This window comes from Diaporthe batatas, assembly GCF_019321695.1.
Source record: "Diaporthe batatas strain CRI 302-4 chromosome Unknown Contig00006, whole genome shotgun sequence".
Lineage (NCBI taxonomy): Eukaryota > Fungi > Ascomycota > Sordariomycetes > Diaporthales > Diaporthaceae > Diaporthe > Diaporthe batatas.
Genome location: NW_025408553.1, coordinates 2,541,396 through 2,559,982, shown reverse-complemented (window position 1 = coordinate 2,559,982; position 18,587 = coordinate 2,541,396). Strand labels below are relative to the sequence as shown.

The following is an 18,587-nucleotide window of genomic DNA, read 5'->3' as shown; positions in this document are numbered from 1 at the left end:
AACGCACCGGGAGCCTGTGGATATCTGGTCTTTAACGTACTCTGACGAACGCCGCGACGGACCATCTCGTCATGCTGGCAATCCCGATTGCGGCGTTTGTCTCTTCCCATTGGGGAGTGGCGCCCGGCCCTCAAATTTCGATGCCGATCAACAAAATTGGCCTTACTTCGATGCACCCGGACTGAAGGCAATTGAAGCATCCTCCAACCGCGATTGCATATTTTGCCGCAACATACTCAAATTTGCACGTTCCTATGGAGCGATCAATGGGCGCATAAGGCAACTCGCGGGCGGCCAAAGCCGAGATCTCGAGGTTACCAAGTCTGATGGAACATCCTCACGCTTCATTTTCGTTGTACCCTTGACCTTTTCATACGAAGACTTGACCAAGGGCCCTATTTTTCCTAGAGCTTTGAGGAATCGCGTCTGCAGAGGACTTGGAACCATCAAAATGAAGTCAACTGCGGATGACCATGTACTTGACCAGGCGAAACTTTGGTGGGAGACGTGTGTTCGTAACCACAATTGCCAACCAGTAAGGTGCTCTTATAAACCAACTCGTCTCCTTCGCCTTGAGCACAAGTCCAATGGCACAGTTGTGTGGCTGGTAACGGTGACTGAGCCTGTACAATATGTCACACTGAGCCACCGATGGAGTAAAGAAACTGAAGAGATCTCACTTTCCTCATCAAACATGCATCAAAGGACGGAAAGGGGGATTCTTGCCGCTAAGTTGCCGCGCCTCAGTAAGTTCGCCTTCAAACCCCTAGCACTTAGCTTTTTGTGGAGATATGGATCTCGTTGCCGCCAATAACAGCTTCTAAAAGAGGATACAGTGCAGGATACGATATATGTTCTCAGTCGGTTCCACATCAAGTACCTGTGGATTGATTGCTTATGTATCATCCAAGGTGATAATACGGACTGGGATCGTGAAGCCGGATCTATGGCATCAATATATAAGAATGCCGCATTTACGATCTCAGCGACCAAAAGTCAAGGCAGCTATGATAGCTTATTCAGCGATCCAACCAAGACTGCCCGGGGTGCACTTCTAGGAACATTACCTGGAGGCTACACTGCACGCATCGAGGAGCCACCAGAGCACCCCTTCCTTTATAGCTCCACTCTAGATGGACCCTACCGTCAGGAATTCGTCAACACCGAAGGCCTGCTTGGCCGGGGCTGGGTCTATCAGGAAGTTCTTCTCTCTCCTCGGACCCTATTCTTTCTGAATCGTGAAATCATGTGGCGGTGCCAGGATCACGCAGTCTGTCAGTGCGCACGATACGACGAGGACGATAGTAATGACATCGATAAGAACATTTCGAAGGAGAAGGGTAGTACCGAAACATACTACGTTTCTCGCAGAATACAGCGACAAATTTCCTCTCGAAGTTGGCCCAATATCCTCGAAGACTATAACCAACTGAAATTCACATATCCGAAGGACCGACTAGCTGCACTGGCTGGAATCGCTGAAGTATTCGGCAAAGAGAGACAATGGACTTACATGTGTGGTCTGTGGCAAGAGGATATCTCTCAGAACATTGCGTGGGCCGCAATGAGTCCCTCCCCAGAGCCTCGTTCGGAAAACCTGCCTACATGGAGTTGGGCCTCCATTTCGACTCTAATAGAATTCAGTGCATGCGAAATGTCAGTTGAGTTCAAAAGCTACCACGCTGTCTACAATGACAAGGGGAAAAACGCCTACCTGGGAGATGTCAAAAATGCTGTCCTCACTGTCGAAGGAGACATTCTTCCTGCAAAGCTTGTCCGAGCGTGTGATGCTGATCAACTCTCAGATATATCATGTGAGTATGAGGAGGAGCAAGAATCTTTAAGATACGGAGTTTCGATAATGTCCGAATTTTTTGTCAGTATTAATGCAGATCGTATCCTCGACGAGTCAATATTTGAGAAGCCCGATGTTTTGTTGTTGGGTCGCCCACGTGTGGATGACTTCAGGTATGAGCCTTCTAAGCCTTGCGTGCTTGTTCTACATCAAGTAGACAACAATTCCCAGAGCTTTCAGAGATTAGGGGTGGTAGTAATGAGGAACCATTTCTGGCAGGGGTGGAATTGGACTAGAAGACAGGTAGATTTAGTGTAAGCCTACCTAGGCTAGTTTGCCTTCTTTCTATATGAATTTTACTATTCTATTCAATTCCTTTACATTTTAGTGCATTGATTACATAGAACCGGGTATAAAAGTCTTAATGGGGTTATGCTCACTCAACATATCCGAAGACCGTCGCTGAAAAGTCGGTACCTAGCCGTGACGACTTGCCACAACCAAGAAGCAGATCTCGCAGCCAGGTTTCTTCGCAATCAAATTCAAGTCGCTTGTATTATAATAAATATTATGATACTATGGGACTTCTGGAGTTGATTATGCTGTTCGTACACCGACATACACGGCGAAGATGAGTAAAGCACGTTGCCAATCTTCCAAGAGTGGAAAATGGCACAAGATGCGAAAATTTCTCTCCGAGACTCGGACCAGTTACGCAAGAACTTGACTGCCCATTATTCAGTAATAGCAGATAACTAATGCTGGTAATACTGTGACCGGTTCGATGCTCCTCAAAATTATATACGGCCACCTTACTCAGGCAACCCGCCTTGAAACTCTCTGATCTAAATCAACCACCGACTGGTAGGAATATTTGCTCCATTCACCGTCCCTGGGGCATGCCTCGTCGATGTAATCCCGTTGCTGAGGTACCTTCCGGACTGCATTCCGGGCACTGGTTCCAAGTCTGTGGCACGACATACACAGAGGGTGGTTACTGTCTGGGCCGGGGAATACCCAAGTGTAAGAGCACATCCGAACCTACATTGGATTTGTGTCACAATTGACCAGTGACTTTTCGCTTGCGGATGCCAACTCCATTAATGGGTCTAATCCAATATTGTAACACTCGCCATTCCAAAGTTCAGAACGTGATGATCAAGGCACAATGTAGATTGATAATAGTCGTCAGCTGTCACAAGTGTAAATGGATGAATAGCTGTTTTCTATAAATCGTGTACATGAACTATTAAGCTTTCAACGGCACTGGTCCTAGCCCAAAACCATTACTCCGAACCCAGCCACTCTACCCCTTCCGGGATCTTAAAGCCCGACGTCCTCAGCCTCTGGAAGACACCATGAGGGTCATACTTGGCCGAGGCAGCCTGCAGACTGGCGATATTCTCTGGCCCGACAGCAGCAAGCGGGTCCTGATCAGGCGACGCATAGTTGAGATAATGCCACCCCCAGCCCAGGCCAAGCCCGTCCGCATACGCAGCGACAGAGTCGGTCCAGTTCTTCATGATAGGCGCGGCGTTGGCCTCGTTCTCGACGCCGTTGACAGCCAGCGTCGCGAGGAACATGATGCCGTCGCCGCCCCGCATCCAGTAGTCGAGGCCCATGACGTTGCCGCCCTTGTCGGCGCCGTGCCGCGCGATGACGTTGTTGAGCGGCTGGAACATGCACAGCGTGTTGAAGCCGCTGTCGGGCGTCATGGTCGCGTTGAGCTGGGCCACGGCGTGCTCGTGCGCCGCGACCGCGAAGCGCATCACGCGCGCGTCGTTCTGGAACCCCAGCGTGCGCCAGTTGTTGCGGAACCCGGCCGGCTGGCCCGCGCCCAGCTCGTCCGTGATGACCGCCAGGTCGGCGCGCCGCATCGTGTTGGACGTGATGCCGCTGACGTTGAGGTACACCTCCGCCGCGGGCGGGTTCTCGATGCCCAGGGTGTTCTCCAGCGCCGCGTTGAGGATCATGCCCCCCAGCGCCGGCAGATACGCCCAGTACATGATGGAGCTGGTGTTGCGGTCGTCCGCCGCGGCCTCGGTGAAGCTCACCATGGCATCGATGAGCGCATCCCCCGCGCTCAGGTCGTAGATCAAGATGCCGCCCCAGATAGACGGGTCCGTGGCGTTGGGGAACTCGATAGCGTACATGTCGAACCTGGTGATCACGCCCAGGTTCCCTGAGCCGCCCTTGAGCGCGCGGAAGAGGTCCGAATTCTCGTCCGCGTTGGCGTTGACGATGCAACCGTCTCCCAGCACAACTTCGAAGTTGGCCACCGTGTCGCAGCCCATGCCGTGAGAGGCGGCGTAGAAGCTGTTGCCGCCGCCGCTGAGGAACCCGCCCACGCCGACCGTGCCGGCGCGGCCGCCGGCGACGGTGACACCCTGAGGCGAGAGGGCATCGTAGACCTGCTGCCAGTGGCTGCCAGGCTGTACAGATGCTATCTTGGTGCTGGCGTCGTATGTGGTTGTGTTGAGGTCTGTTCGGGGGTGAGAGAGTCAGTAGCTGGACACACGTTCGATTCGTAAAACGACACATCGTGGGAACATTGGCATGCTGAATCGTGACTACATGATTCTCGAATTCAAGATACCAGGCCGATGCTATCCTGGCAGGGTCCTCGATCTGGATTCATATTCGTGAAGCTCACTTACAGCCTAGATCGATCGTCACGCCGTCGGCCACACTGTTGGACAGTGCGAAGAAGCCATGACCACCACCGCGGATTCCAAAGGGGCAGTCGTTGGCAGTAAGAGTTTTGATGATAGACGAGACGTCTTCAGCCGTCTCCGGCTGGGCTACACACCATGGGTCCAAGGCCGCGCTTACTGACCAGTATGTCGACATACGGTCCGAGTAGAGTGTGGTGTTGGGATAGTAGGTCTTGGCCTGCAGGACCGGCTGGGAGGAAAGTGCCGAGCACTATCCACGTGGTGGCATTGTTAGTGGAGGAGTCTGTGCGAAACATATTGGGTGGTGGTGGTAATGGTGTGGTGAGAAAGCAAAGTCAAATGCTAAGCATCCTGCGTCTTAGCAGCAGATCGTGGTGCGGTAGCAGGCTCAAGATCGATGGAGAGTGATAAGCAGGGTGAGATGGGATGACAGAGCGAATGAGTGCACTTACACAAGTCCCAGCACGAGAAGTGGCGCAGACTGGTGACACCAGCGATGCCAGAGTCAAGGCACCACACGTGGCTGCCATCTTCTTCGTGGTGCGGCCCACGGCATCTGGCTGTAAAGAAGCCATGATCGCGTAAGAACGCACGATTTTGCCAAGAACGAGTGGTTGACGCTCAAAGGAGACGGCTGGGTACCTTTGGAAACGGCCTCTTGAGCTACACGCTGGCCCATGGGCGGCGCGCTCAGTTATGTCTTGTCAACCTCAAACCCACGTTGATGGACCCATCCGGAGGGCATGCCTCGAAATCGTTAGTCTGACTGGAGGTGCTGCTGTAGGCTGCCCCACCGGAGAGTGATGGTGTAAAGAAGAGGAGTCTCTGTCGATCTGGAAGAGGCCGGCACGTCTATCCGGGGTGGGAGCGCGTAACTTGCCGAGGGACAAGAGAGCTGGCTGTGTGAGTAGAACGTGGCCCTGGTCGAGTCATTGCCTAGGGGTAGGTCAACTGGTAGGTAGTAGACAGAAGTACTGAGACCCTTTGCACCCGCCCTCGCATTGCATGATTAGACTGTGCAGGGGGACGAATGACCTGGAAATGAGGCAGGCTTATGGCACGGCCTGGTACCACCTTCGAGACTCGGGGAGCTATATCAATGGCGCCTAATGGTTTGCGAACTGGCAAGTTGGGTTGCCGTCCAAAGATGAGACTGTTCAAGGACTCGGCGGAGACGGAGCAAGACCCAATAGTTCGAGTGATAACCCACGCATTATGAACGAACGCACAGAGTTGGAACGATTGTCGATGCCGTTAAAGCTAGTCCCACTCCGAAGGATCGTTAGTCTCTTGGTCTTCAGTAGACCAGTCCAGGATATGGGGACTCTAGCCGGGAGCCCCTGTGCTGTAGCCCAATATCCAATGAGATAAAGACTGAGTGACTAAGGGACGTGTTTTATCCAAACTCTATCCGCCTTAGCTCGCATTGCCCGACCCGCTCCGCGCGCCATCCCAAGGACGCCGGCTCCAGGGAGGCTTTGGGTTGAGATGGTCGGATGCGCTCGCACGTGCTGAACGCCTCTGCCGTTATTAGGCCCTCAATGACAACGTGTATCGAGTTTAAGGGACTCCCCTTGAAGGTGCTTGCTCAACACATCGCCGAGAACACCACCTACAACATTTGAAAGCCTGCCCAGCCAAGTGTACGCACGGAGTAAGTCCGATTAGCCTTATGGGTCGCACACCAGTCCCCACCACACTCGGGACGAGGCCGTGAAATCCCAGGTGCCGGCCTCTGATCTCCGGCCCCGCGTCTCCACCAGCGGACAGCCGCTGCCAGATGGGGATCGACATTAGAAGGTGGACGATGAACTGCCGCCCCGCGCTCCCCTCCTCCGCCCACGAACGGAGGAATCCGACAGGCGGGATATTCCCTCCAAACCTTGGAAGCGTCATGCGTATCAGAACATCACGCGTTCGGAGTTTCTCCTCTTCACCTTTTGAGCCTATCGGTGGCGCCCAGGTCTTCTGGAACTAGCCTAGAAGCCCCCGCGTGGCGTGCAGTGCTGCTCGTGCTGGTCGGGAACGGCGACGGTCGAAACCTTAAACGCACGGTCGAAGCAGATGGGTACCACGGCTGCACATGGAGCTTGAATGGTGATCCCCGCTGCCTTTTGGGCACGGACTTGTCGCTCCACCAATTTTGATATCGCCAGCTCTTTCATTATCAATGGACATGGCACGTACTAGTAGTGCTTGGCTGGGCTGGGCGGTTCATCAGGGATATTCCCACGTTTTTGACACAAAAACCAAATTGCAGGAAAGATCGAGAAGACAGACGCGATCATGATGAGAAGGTTTCGCAGCGCCGATCCCGCCTCAATGAGACGGCAAGCAATGTGTATCGACGGAAGGCTCCCTCCGAGTGAACGCACGTGGTAATTATCTTACAGAAGAAATGCCCTCATGTCAAGGCCCGGGATACTTGTAGTATTTGTCTGCAGTATGAACAATCGTCTGTAGAGCATGATTTGGTTTCAGAAATCCAGGAACCAAGCAGTTCGAATACGTCTGCCGTAGGCATCCTGGCCGTCATCTATCATGTCGTGCGAACAGACTAGGGCTGACCGAGACTTGTTAAGGTTTAGTCGTGCGATCGTTACTGAGTCCACCGAGACAGTCCCTTGGCCTGTTCCTCCACCAGGCGACAGATAGTGCACTTATCCCTCACGCTCGTGAACGCAAAGATGCACGAGGGCGTGGCTGATCCTTGCAGGCGGGACGATTTCGTCATGCAGGTGCTGGCCGTACCCTTAGGCCCTACCGGATAAAGAGACATTTGGACCCTTTACTAGACCCATTTTCTCCCAATTACTTGATCCCAGCTCATGAACCTCTAGCTGCTCGTAGTTGTTCTGAGACGTGCAACGGTTCACAAGCACCGAAATCTTAAGCGCGCGTGTCAGCTACCTTGCAAAGGTTGCCGAGCTTCTGTTGCAGTTTGACGATTCCCCAGCTCTCGGCACAGCCTTACCACGTCTCCGTCACAGATAAACAAGAGAGAGCTGAGCCCGCAGGTCCACAACATTTCCCTGGAGCCGAACACCCGACCTTCGCACCATACATCCCATTGCTTTAGGTGGCCCTGTCTATCGTCTTTGCTTGTTGTTCAAAGATCTCTTTATCATCGACCAAGTCTATGAGGCGGACTTAATTACCGTCCCGTCGACTAGTAAAGCCCAGGCCTCGAGACTTTCATCATGTCTGTCGTCGACGGGGTCCTGGTCCTCGTACCACCTCCACCTGGATATGTGGTCGACTTTGATAACCCTCAGCGGAGAGCTGATGTTCCGACCTACTGGCTGGCTGCCTTCGGGCTCATCTTTGCAATGCTGTTCACAGCCCAAAGGGTCTACGTGAAGTCAGTTGTTATGAGGAAGTTCCAACTTGATGATTGTACGTATTTGTGACATTGTTACCCTGACAGGATGATCGGCTCACGAGTCAATTGACTGCTATCGACCTTTTTGCTGACATCTTGCCTGACTAGTATTGCTCTTCTTTGCCTGGGTAAGCTCTTTTAACCAACTTATGCTTTGAACGATTGAGTCTGACACGAACAGGTCACCTCGATAGTGACACAATTCTTAGTCTTGTGTGAGCATTATCCCGATGCACATGTGTGAAACATGGCCTGATGAGCCCCCTTACACAGACATGTTCGCCTCGGGCATAGGTGGAGTACACGCTTGGGAAATATCACTTGTGAAGTTCAACCGGTATCTGCTCGTGAGTTCACCAATCCGAGGCCATGACGGGGCGCAAGGCACTCAGCCAACGGATTCAACTAAATCGGACGGAATTCAGGTCGTATATATCGCGTCATGGATCTACATATTGAGCGGGAGCTTTGCTAAAATAGCACTTCTCGTCTTCTACCTGCGACTTTCACCTCAGCGGTGGTTCCGCTATTCAGTCTTTGCGACGCTCGCTCTCATCGTGGGCTACACCGTCGGCATATTCTTCAGTCTAATATTTGCGTGCGACCCGATTGAGAGAAGCTTCGATGTCACCATCACGACCGGGTCGTGTATAAACTCGGCAGCCCTCTACATCGCAACTGCGTCCGCGAATATCATCTCTGATGTGATACTGTTCATCCTGCCGATTCCGATGGTTGTGAAGCTCCAGGTGCCCCTCAAGCAGAAGATCGGTCTTTTCTTCATCTTTGGTATTGGTTCCATGTAAGTCGATATATCAAGCTACGGCGAGGAACACGCGGGAATTCTAAGATGTCACAGAACGATCGTCACTTCGGTCCTAAGATCAGCTATACTTCCAACACTTTTAACGTCAACTGACCCAACGTGGGACGTGGCGTATGCGAGTCTGCTCATGTACGTCGAATGGTCTCGGGACCCGCCCCGCACAAGCTGACACCAAGACAGAGTAATCGAGGCGAACCTGATCATCGTGTGCGGCATGCTCCCGACCCTCCGAAAATTCATCCTCTCGGTCGCGCCAAGACTCATCGACGGAAGCACCTACGGCCGCAGCAAGAGCGGCATGACCCCAAAGACGCTGGGCCGGTCGGGTCTCGTAACGTATGGCTCGAGCCCATCAAAAGGCCGGTCCCGCCACCGCGACGGCTACGCAAAATTCGGCTACGGCAGCGACGACTACGCCATGGAGAACATGCGGGGGGCCGCGAAGGACGGCCTGAAGAAGAGCGAGGTGCGGGCGACGGTTGTCGCTGGGGATCGTGCCGACGACTGGGACGACGGCGGGAGGCCGCTGGGCACGCCGGGTAGTATGGAGAGTCAGCTGCCGGTCATGGGCGGGACGGTCCAGGGGATCCGGACTACCACTAAGATTGAGGTGTCTTATGAGACCGGAAGGGCCTTCTAATAAGCGTGGCGTCGTCTTGTTTACTTAGTGTTGCTTTATTTCTTAGCGCGCACTGGTGTTGCTCGGGGCGCTTGATTTCTATGGCAGGAAAATCTCGGCAGCTTGTACATACTTAGTTGGTCTTTTGCAACGAACTACTGCCTCGAATAACACCGGACACTGCCCAAGGGTAGTGGTAGCGTTGTGTTGAAATGTTAGCAGAAACTTGAAATATTTTTAATCAGCGCTGATAGTGATGTTGACTACCCGACATCTCAAGTACTTCAAGTTCCTGTCAGGCCGCCTTCTAGGGTCTTTGGGCCAGGTACCGGTACGTCACGAACTGAAGTCTGGTATCAATTTGCCTAAGGCTGCCAGTACTGGTTGGTACGATTTGTCTCAAGACCGGCTAGGACTCGGACTACTGAAACCAAATTTTCATTCCGCACTATTTCTCCAGCAAGTGTCTCCCGACGAGGAAGTGGGTGCAAATTTCATCCCCGTGGGCCAAGAATGATCAGTTTTCGAACAAATCCACCAAAATACTTCCCACGTCCCACCACACCTCGCATAACTTCACAGTTTCAACTGATCGACCGCAAGTAACTGGTTTCGCCTCTATTCCGGAGATGTCAGAAGATATTCACCCCGTCTTCCAGCTGCGAACTTCCATGGACGCGAGATATATCCCACCGGAAATCCTAAAGGGCTACTGCCGGCTTGACAACGGCAGGCATGACTTCGGCATCCAGCCGGACAGCCCAGACCTAGGCTGGCTTGGGCAGTTCCCATTCGAGCTGGTGGAAATCATACTCAAGCACCTGGACATCCCGTCGCTGACCACATTCCGTCGTGTGTCAAAGCGGGCCATGCACACGGTCGACTCAACCTTTGAGTACAAAGAGGTGGTTCGCCGGGCACCGCATATGTCAGTGACCTCGGGGCCCAGGATGACACCGACCATATCAAAAACTTCAAAAGTCCTCAGCTAACCTAAACAATACCCAGAATCCGCTGCGCGCTGGCAGTCGGCGCACGTCGTTACAGCCTCCACGATGTCTACGTCACACTCAGGCAGAAAGCGGAGCCCTGGTGCCCATGCGGGGTGGAAAAGACCTGGATCTGCGTGTTCAGAGGCGAGCGCGTCTGCCTCTGCAGGCGCACACCACGTGCGCCAGCTGCGTCGTTCGACAAGAGCCTGGCGCTAAAGTTCTTTGGGCCGCCGCCGTGGTATCCACGCCCCAGCACCACGACAAAGATCACAGCACTCATCCGCGAACGAGACTCGGGCGTCACCGTGAGGGCGGAAAATTTTCGCCATCCCGAGGGTTATGGGGTTCTCCCCCCGGAAAGTCTGAGGGAAGATATGGAACTTTTTGAGCCGTCTTTGGCAGTTGAGTCCCGCTGGCGAGTAGCATGGTAGTTCGAGACCCCGAATTTTAGGATCCGGGACGGGAGGGATAACCGTAGAAAATGTGTCCAAAGGTGATCGAATCAACTATACGACTAGCGTCGCATCTATATAGATTAGATGAATCACCGAGACGTACTGGTTTGGATAAAGGTCCCTCGGTTTTGTTGGTATGATCGAAAGAGAAAAGAGTTCGTTGCCTTGCCAGAACTGTCCTTCTCTCCTCCAGGGAGATGTTCTAGTGTTCGACGGCTTGCCAGTGTTGCAATCACGGATGCACCATTGTCATTCCTCTAACTTGCCTTGCATGGCTCACCTGCGCTGGATGAATCTGTGGAATTCGGCATCTAGTTCCGCTCATACACATTAAGCCATCCACCTTCCCCCGAGCATGCCAGTCCCAAAATCAAACAAGATTCTTTTCTACTAGACCAGAACGCCCTCCAACCTCGCCATTCCTTGACATCGTGAGCCGCCAAAAAAGGCCTGCTGCCTACTCGGTCCCGGCTAGCTGCCACGGCCCTGTCCCTTATGATGGCCACGACCAGAACCCCCACCACGGCCGCCCCGGCCGTGGTCAGTCTTCAGATGCGCACCGGAACCGGATCCCGGCGGAGTCCCACCGACCCCCGCCTGGAAATACCCGCCCGCCGCAGGGCCCTCCCCCCTCGACCTGGCCCGCCGCTCCTCGTCGCGCGCCAGCTGCTCCCCCCTGCTCTCGGCCAGGACCTCGCCGTAGTCGGCGTACATCTCGTTCTGCTCCTCCACGGGCTTCACCCGGCAGGCGCGGCACATCTCCGTCCTCGCCTTGCGGGCGGCGCCCGGGATGCTCCGTATGTCGCGGCACCAGTCGCGCGGCTGGGCGTACACCGGCACCGGCTGCTGGGACCTCGGTATGTCGTAGTCCGTCGGGTGGTCGTGCTGTGGTGGCTGGGGCGCGTCCCTGGCGGCGTTCTTGACCGCCTCGCACCGCTCCTGGGTCCCCGGGACGAGCCTCTTGCAGGCGAGGACGTTGTTGCACTCCGGCTCGGAGCAGAGGAGGTCTGCTACCTCTTGCTGGCACATGTTGGATACACTGGCTTGGCGGAGACTTTGTTGGTACGCATGGAGGGAGATGTGCGTCCCCTGCGGTTCCTCGTGGTTGGATAAAATTCACACTGCCCTTGGCAACACGTGGAGATGCTTGATGATCTTGTACGATGCTCGCGCGATGGTCTCTCCGGGTCTGCCGGTATGATTGCTTTGAATAGCGGAACGGAAAGGCAAGCAATAAATTAAGCTGTTGTCTCGGTGGCCATTTTTATAGGGGAGGAAGCCGGGAGCAAACCGTGAATCACATGGAGAGCAGCTCGAGTGACGGTCTATTGGGGATGCTACACGTCGTCGGCCATCGACTCTAGCCAAGTGACACCATGTTGTGGACATGTCGCCGTTCCTCATCTATCATCCGGTGTAACATTCCCCTCCAGAGTAGCCATATACAAAGGATGTAAAGGAGTGACGGAGATTCTGCGTTGGCATGGAATTCTACCTCGCTCGCTATCGGCCTTTAAAGACGACGCTGCTGGCCTGATGATGCTTGCTGCTGATTTTATACAAGACAAAGGACGAAATTGTGACCGTCTCACCATCTTTGCCTCCGATCGCCACCTGACGATGGCTCCCCCTTCCGCGAGAGCCTTAACTGGAACCCTGACCAGAGCCACGACTGGATCCCTCACCAGGGCTGTCCTCCCGGCGTTTCCGTCCCTGGGCTACATCGATCGTCTCCAATAACATATCGAAATTCTCAAATGAGTGCTCGTCCACCGCAGAGGGCCCACGAGCATGGCCATCATGACCCCCGCGACCATCAGACCAGTCCCCAGCGCCGGACACCACCTGGTCCTGCTCCCCAGGCACTGGACGCTGGTTATCACGACCGCCACGGTCGGGAGATTTACCCTTTCCAGCCCCCGAGCCCGAGGGGGGGTCCGGGGGCGCAGGCGTCGAGCGGCCGAAGTCGAGGGGTCTCGTCTCCTCCAGCGACCTCCGCATCTCATTCACCTCCCTCCCGAGACGCCGCACATGGTCGCGGATCTGCTGGTGGCTCCTCTCCTCGGCGATCCGCTCCCCGACTTGCTCGTAGAGCTGCTGTGCGTGGTTCCGTGCCTCTCTCTCGAGCTCCTGCCCGTGCTGGGGCCTGCAGTCGGGGCATTTCATCCCTTCCTGGACTGCTTTCATCTTGGGGGCCTTTAGGTGCTCGCGTTTCCCACAGCCGCCGAACGCTAGCTTCCCCTCTGAGTCCTCGACATCGTCGCAGGGTACCAGCGATCTGAGGTTGTACACGACGATGTTGCTGCAGTTTTCTTGGAAGCACATGACGTCGAAAAATTTCTCGGTACACATGATTGAAAGCCAATATTTGAATTTAAAGTGGTGGTTATGGTGAAACGCAGCCCCGAGGCCGCGAGAGTCCTCCTGCTGCTCTTGGGGGCCTGTTGTGACGGCTGGTGTGTTGTGAGGTTTTAATGCGATGTTGTCTTGGGGCTTGGGTGCTTTGTCTGGCTTTTTGGGTGTTGAAGATTAAGGCAGAAATGACACCCAGGTGGCTGTCCTGCGGACATCGGACGAGATCATAGGGGAGGAGCGAATGGTGAACCACTTCCAGGGAGGTTCGAGTGACCTGGTGTTTGAGCTGCCAGTACTACTCACGGTGGATGTGGGCCACTGACCTCGGGACGAAGTCACAATAGGCTTTTCTGGAAGCCACGCCCTACCTCCCAAGATCATCTTCGATCTGATTTGACCACATGCTAAGGAATGATCGTTCTGGGATGTGTGAATGTAAAGATAGAGATTGTGTGTTGCCATCGGGGCCCATTATCTTCCAAGGTTGTCAAGAGTGGGTGCCTTGTAAAACGGCCATAGTGGCACTTGGAAAGTCCTACTGTGATTGGAACTTGGGAGACATTGCTGTGGAATTACCGTGTGAACGTAGCATCAACAAGCCTCTGATGATCTCAGCAGGCACATTTGTCGTTCTTCCTATTCCCGAGGAGCTCTACAAGGCTACAACGTGGCAATATGATGATGTCTGTCCCTGGAAGTTCGAGTTGCCCCACTATGACCTGAGTGGCTAAATGTCACACAGGTGTTACTACGCAATTCTATTGCACGGGAGAGACGCCACCTTGGAGCCATGGTACAAGGAGGCGAGCTCCCGGGTAGCCATATTCCGGAGGGGAATTCCATTCAAAAAAGAACACTGGCTGACTTAGGCAGAGATTTATTGTTGGCTGTCTTGAAAACACCAAATACGGATGGAAGTAAAGGGAGAAAAGACGGCAGCATATTGGGGGGGGGGGGTGCCTCAATAGTGTCATACAAGGCAACGTACCTTGGCGGCCAGGTTCCGAAGGGTGGTCCCAGAGTATGCAGTTCAAGTTATTCTTTCTATCTCGTGATACTGGTCTTATTAACGTATGCGAGATCTCTTGGGCAATGGAGCCGAATGCCTCGCCTTGATGGGTTGTAGTCATCCTCTTGTGTGTAATTACTGCCGAGGGGGTGACTTGGAAATCAAGACCCCCACGAATAAATCAAGCATATGACCATTAACACCAGCTACTATTTTTCTTGTTGCCGCAGTATGTCACTGTATGATTTTGACGGAGCCTCCCAAGGCCCAGAGAACCAATCCGAGGCGGCACAATTGTGATGAGACACCACAACGGGCAGGTTGGCGGCGGCGGTGGCATGTGCTGACCATTAGAGGGGCCGTGACTGGGTTCGTCCCGGCTGCTGGGAGATCCACGCAGGGGTGGGCAGGCGGGCGGACCCGCCTTACAAGCTTCGGCCGTGGCCCGCAGGGATGCAAGCTCTGAGCAGCCCAGATTGGGTTCAGATTGGGCAGGCGGGGTGGCCTCTGCGTCATGGTCGGCGCATTCTGCCCCTCATCGCGTCTGGGCTGGCGGGCTGGGTCTCTTGTTTGATGGCTGGATGGCTGGATGGTTGCTCCTGCTGCGGCTCCGAATGCTGGTGCCGTGCGGGGAGAGCTGCTGCTTCCCTGCACGGGTTGCAGGTTGCAGGTCGCAGGTCGCAGGTCGCAGGTTGCAGGCTGCAGGTGCAGCAAGCAGGATGCGTGACTGCCCATGTATGTATAAACCCCATCTCCCTTTCCCATGTCAGCCACCTTCCCGAGCCGCATGGTCAAACCCTCTGTCCCTGACGACAGAGCTCCCCCAGGCCCCACGTCCACGCTCAGGCTCACGATCGCTTCATTCCCATTGTGGCCTGTCTACTTTTGTCATACACACACACACACACACAAGTGGCCACAACCGGTTGTGTCAGCTGTCGTTGACAGGGTACACACCTAGGTACTTAGCTACCCCGCCTTTGCTCACAACAGCTGGGAGCAACCGCCCACCCCGCCAAACCGCCCACTCCACACCAGGCGTGTTGGAGAACAGGGCTCCTGTCGCTTCAGCAATAACAGTCCGACGGTGACCATCGACAGGATGCCCTCCTCGACCGTGCGACTGCCCGACGGCCAAACATTCACGGTCCAGCCAGTCTTTGCGGGGCTCTTCTTCAAGAGCCATGAGCTCAACAAGAACCACCAGTCTCCCTTCCCAATAGGCTGGACCATTGTCATCCACACCGAGGACGATGGCAGGCCCAGCAATGACAACAACGACAACAACGACGCCGACGACGACGCCATGGTGGTTAACCGCGGCGACAAGCACGAGAACGGCGTCGCCCGCCGATCCCACATCCACTCCTTTACCAGCCCGACCCTGCAGAACGACAGCCTCTACATCTCGTCCATATCGAACCCCTCCTCGGCCGACTTCAAGCCCGCCGCCTCGCCCACCCGCCAGATCGCAATGATGCTGTGGATCACCCTCTACTGGTACTTCCACCAGCCCGCCCCGGGCAAGACCCTCCCGCCAGACGAGAATTCGAAACAGACTCCGGCACAAGGGAGGCCCAGGGGGGACTGGCGCATCAACATCAAGAGGGATGGCGTCCTGAGGGGCCGCAACCTGATCCCCAAGCTCGAGAGGATGGGCCTGATCGCCACCCTCGACTCGGCGGTGGGGTCGTCCATGGACGACACCAGCCAGGAGTGGGCCAACATGTTCGTGTCACAGAGGATGTTCTGGCAGATCCCCGGCCGCCTGTTCCTCTTCACCCTCCAGCCCACGCATCGCCACGCCAGCTCCCACCCGGGGTCGCCGATCCCCTCCAGGCCGACCAGCCCCGTCCGCAACGAGAGGCCCACGAGCCCACAGCAGCCGCTCTCCCCCAGCTTCCACCTCAACGCCGACCTCCCAGGTGCGCCGCCGCCACAGACCATCGTCAGTGTCCCCAGCTTCCCGATCGGCCCCTTCTTCTCGTCCTCACACCTGCCCACCTACTACCCACCGGGGCCCCTCCACTATACCTTCACCAACAACATCCGCCACCCGGTGCGCCCCAAGCCCCCACGCATGGGCGAGGTCTTTTACACCCGCTTTGTCCCCAGCGTGGGCAAGTACCTGTCCCTGCGCGTCGCCTCGTCCTCGCCAAAGCCGGTCCCCTACCTCGGCCCCGTCTCCTCCCCGCCCAGCGAGGAACACCACCTCAAGACCATGTGCGACATAGTCCTGGTCCAGATGTGGCTCAACAACCCGCGCGTGTCAAAGTTCTGGGGCGGGTACGTCCCCAACTTCCTGACCAACGCCCTCGCCAGCCGGCACAGCTTCCCCGCCATCGGCATGTGGGACGGCGTGCCCTTCGGCTACTTTGAGATCTACTGGGTCAAGGAGGACGCGCTGGGCCGGCACGTTGACGTCGACGACTGGGACCGGGGCATCCACGTCTTTATCGGCGAGGAGTGGGCGCGCGGCATCGTCCAGTCGTGGCTTAGCTCCCTCGTGCACTGGATATTCTGCGCCGACTACAGGACGCGGAGCGTGTGTATTGAGCCGAGGGTCGATAATGAGAGGTGAGTCTCGGATGCATCCATCTCATTTATATTGAGTCCGTCCACGCCCAAGAAACCCACTCACATATATATCGTTTGCAGATTCATACAGCTCCTCCAAGGCGGCGGTTTCATCAAGGAGAAGGAGGTCACGTTCCCCCACAAGCAGTCGTGGTTTGGGCGGTTGAGGAGGGAGAACTGGGAGGGTCCTTCGTTGTAGGTAGAGACCGCCTTGCTCCAAATGACGGAAGGATCGAGATACCCTGTGACGAATGATTTGAGACGGCCGACACAGACGGCGACGAGTCGTGACAGAGATGCTGATTAATACTGCTCCCGCTTGAGCGCGAGCACTTCGCGTTGTCATGTAATGCCTAAATCTCGAGAATCATGTTTGGCTAGAGGGAGGTTTTCTTGACGTACCACCTCTCGGAGACGGTAATGTAACGTCGTGTGCTGTGGCCAGGAACAGGTACTAGTCTAGTCTAGTCGATATGGCTGTCCAGCTTCGAAGGAACCGTAAGCGTGCGCAAGTTTCGATTCGCTGGCTGCAAGATTACTACCAATGTCCATCGAGCCCGCCGAACTATAGGATCCGCCAATGCAAGATCGAGGCTTGATGTCAGCCGCAAACACCTAGTCCCTACCCCGTGGCCTTCCATGTTAGCGGATCCATCCTTTGGTATGCTCGATCTCTACGCGCGGAGGACGATGATTGCTGGTGTGGCTATCTGTACGCCCTTGCAAACGGGGTAGGCCACTCGGGCAGGATGTTCTCTTCCCAGTTATATTGATAAAAAAGGTCAGCTAGCTAGCTACCGTGGCAAGTCCCCCCCTAGCATCGCGCCTGAACTCACTCGTCGAGATCCACCGGGGACCCCCCAACAACACACGATGCACGGGTACACATCGCTCGCCGTGTGCACCCTCGCGGTCAACTGGACCCTGGCCCTCCTGGCCCTCCTGGCCCTCCTGGCCGTGGTCGCCATCTGCTGGGTTGGGTTCGAGCTCCCTCCCAGGAGGCCCGGGCTGGATGATATCCTTGTCGTCGCCGCGTTCCTGGTCGGCCTCGTCCTCGTGGCCCTGTCGACGTGGGCGCTTGTCGACGAGGGCCTGGGCCGGCACCAGCGGGATGTGGCTGCGCCGCGGGTTGAGGCTGCTGCGAAGGTGCGTGTGTGTGTGTGTGTGTCTGTACATAGGTGGTGCCCTTCACGGACTTTCCACAGGTGGCGCGGACAAGAGACCTCCGAATACGCCGGAACTCATCAACTAATCATGTTCGTTATGCCCACCACACAGTCCGTCCTCGTCTCCGAGGCCCTGTGGACCCTCACCACAGCCCTCCTCCGCATCGCAGCAGGCCTCTTCACACGCCGCGTCTTCCGCCCCGCCGCCCCCCTGGCCCGGCGCCTCACCGTGGCCGTCATGGTCCTCAGCGCCGCGCTGGCGGCCGCCTCCGTCGTGCAGGTCTTCGCCATCTGCCGCCCGCTCGCGGCGCAGTGGGACCCGCGCGTGCGGGGCGCGTGCGGCGACCAGGCGGTCTCGTTCCTTGTGCTCGAGGCGCTGGGGCTGCTCCTCGACATCGGGGTGTTGGCCGTCCCGTGTGTTGTGATTGTGAAGCTGCGGCTTCCGGTCGGCACGAGGGTCGCATCGGCCTTGATTGCCAATATAGGTGCCGTGTAAGTGAGCCTGGGGTACTTAGTCCTAGGTGCTTTTGTTCCTGGGTGCAACTGCCCTGACTGGCGGGGAATCAACACCCCTAGGCATCCATGAAACGGTATGTCCTAACGGAGTGTTTTGCTACGTAGTGTCCTCGTCGTCACCGGGCTCCGGATGGCGGCCCTGCGCGACGCGGCCTCGCCCGACTTCACCTACTCCCAGAGCTACCTCGCCCTCCTGTCGTCGGCGGGCTGCATGGCCGGC

General features: G+C 55.8%; 7 protein-coding genes across 7 annotated transcripts; 4 read left to right on the top strand and 3 right to left on the bottom strand.

Annotated features, from left to right (window-relative positions):
• Positions 1-3,081: 3,081 nt before the first annotated feature.
• Positions 3,082-5,045, bottom strand: KVR01_006340 (uncharacterized protein; the record flags this gene model as incomplete). The annotated part of the gene is made up of 3 exons (XM_044792471.1): positions 3,082-4,277; positions 4,453-4,720; positions 4,923-5,045. 3 exons carry the CDS (start codon positions 5,043-5,045, stop codon positions 3,082-3,084), a joined length of 1,587 nt encoding a protein of 528 aa, XP_044645143.1.
• Positions 5,046-7,670: 2,625 nt separating this feature from the next.
• KVR01_006256 (uncharacterized protein) lies at positions 7,671-9,318 on the top strand (the record flags this gene model as incomplete). Its single annotated transcript, XM_044794083.1, has 7 exons — positions 7,671-7,866; positions 7,961-7,980; positions 8,034-8,067; positions 8,126-8,199; positions 8,278-8,654; positions 8,712-8,807; positions 8,859-9,318. The coding sequence occupies 7 exons, from the start codon at positions 7,671-7,673 to the stop codon at positions 9,316-9,318; spliced, it is 1,257 nt and encodes a 418-aa protein (XP_044645059.1).
• Positions 9,319-9,926: 608 nt separating this feature from the next.
• On the top strand, positions 9,927-10,720 carry KVR01_006012 (uncharacterized protein; the record flags this gene model as incomplete). Its single annotated transcript, XM_044784265.1, has 2 exons — positions 9,927-10,225; positions 10,306-10,720. 2 exons carry the CDS (start codon positions 9,927-9,929, stop codon positions 10,718-10,720), a joined length of 714 nt encoding a protein of 237 aa, XP_044644815.1.
• Positions 10,721-11,215: 495 nt separating this feature from the next.
• On the bottom strand, positions 11,216-11,773 carry KVR01_006481 (uncharacterized protein; the record flags this gene model as incomplete). The annotated part of the gene is made up of 1 exon (XM_044794673.1): positions 11,216-11,773. The coding sequence occupies one exon, from the start codon at positions 11,771-11,773 to the stop codon at positions 11,216-11,218; it is 558 nt and encodes a 185-aa protein (XP_044645284.1).
• A 615-nt stretch (positions 11,774-12,388) lies between these two features.
• On the bottom strand, positions 12,389-13,096 carry KVR01_006229 (uncharacterized protein; the record flags this gene model as incomplete). The annotated part of the gene is made up of 1 exon (XM_044783621.1): positions 12,389-13,096. The coding sequence occupies one exon, from the start codon at positions 13,094-13,096 to the stop codon at positions 12,389-12,391; it is 708 nt and encodes a 235-aa protein (XP_044645032.1).
• Positions 13,097-15,210: 2,114 nt separating this feature from the next.
• KVR01_006071 (uncharacterized protein) lies at positions 15,211-16,884 on the top strand (the record flags this gene model as incomplete). Its single annotated transcript, XM_044792805.1, has 2 exons — positions 15,211-16,685; positions 16,767-16,884. 2 exons carry the CDS (start codon positions 15,211-15,213, stop codon positions 16,882-16,884), a joined length of 1,593 nt encoding a protein of 530 aa, XP_044644874.1.
• A 674-nt stretch (positions 16,885-17,558) lies between these two features.
• KVR01_005887 (uncharacterized protein) lies at positions 17,559-18,347 on the top strand (the record flags this gene model as incomplete). Its single annotated transcript, XM_044793351.1, has 2 exons — positions 17,559-17,831; positions 17,964-18,347. 2 exons carry the CDS (start codon positions 17,559-17,561, stop codon positions 18,345-18,347), a joined length of 657 nt encoding a protein of 218 aa, XP_044644690.1.
• Between the last annotated feature and the right edge of the window lie 240 nt (positions 18,348-18,587).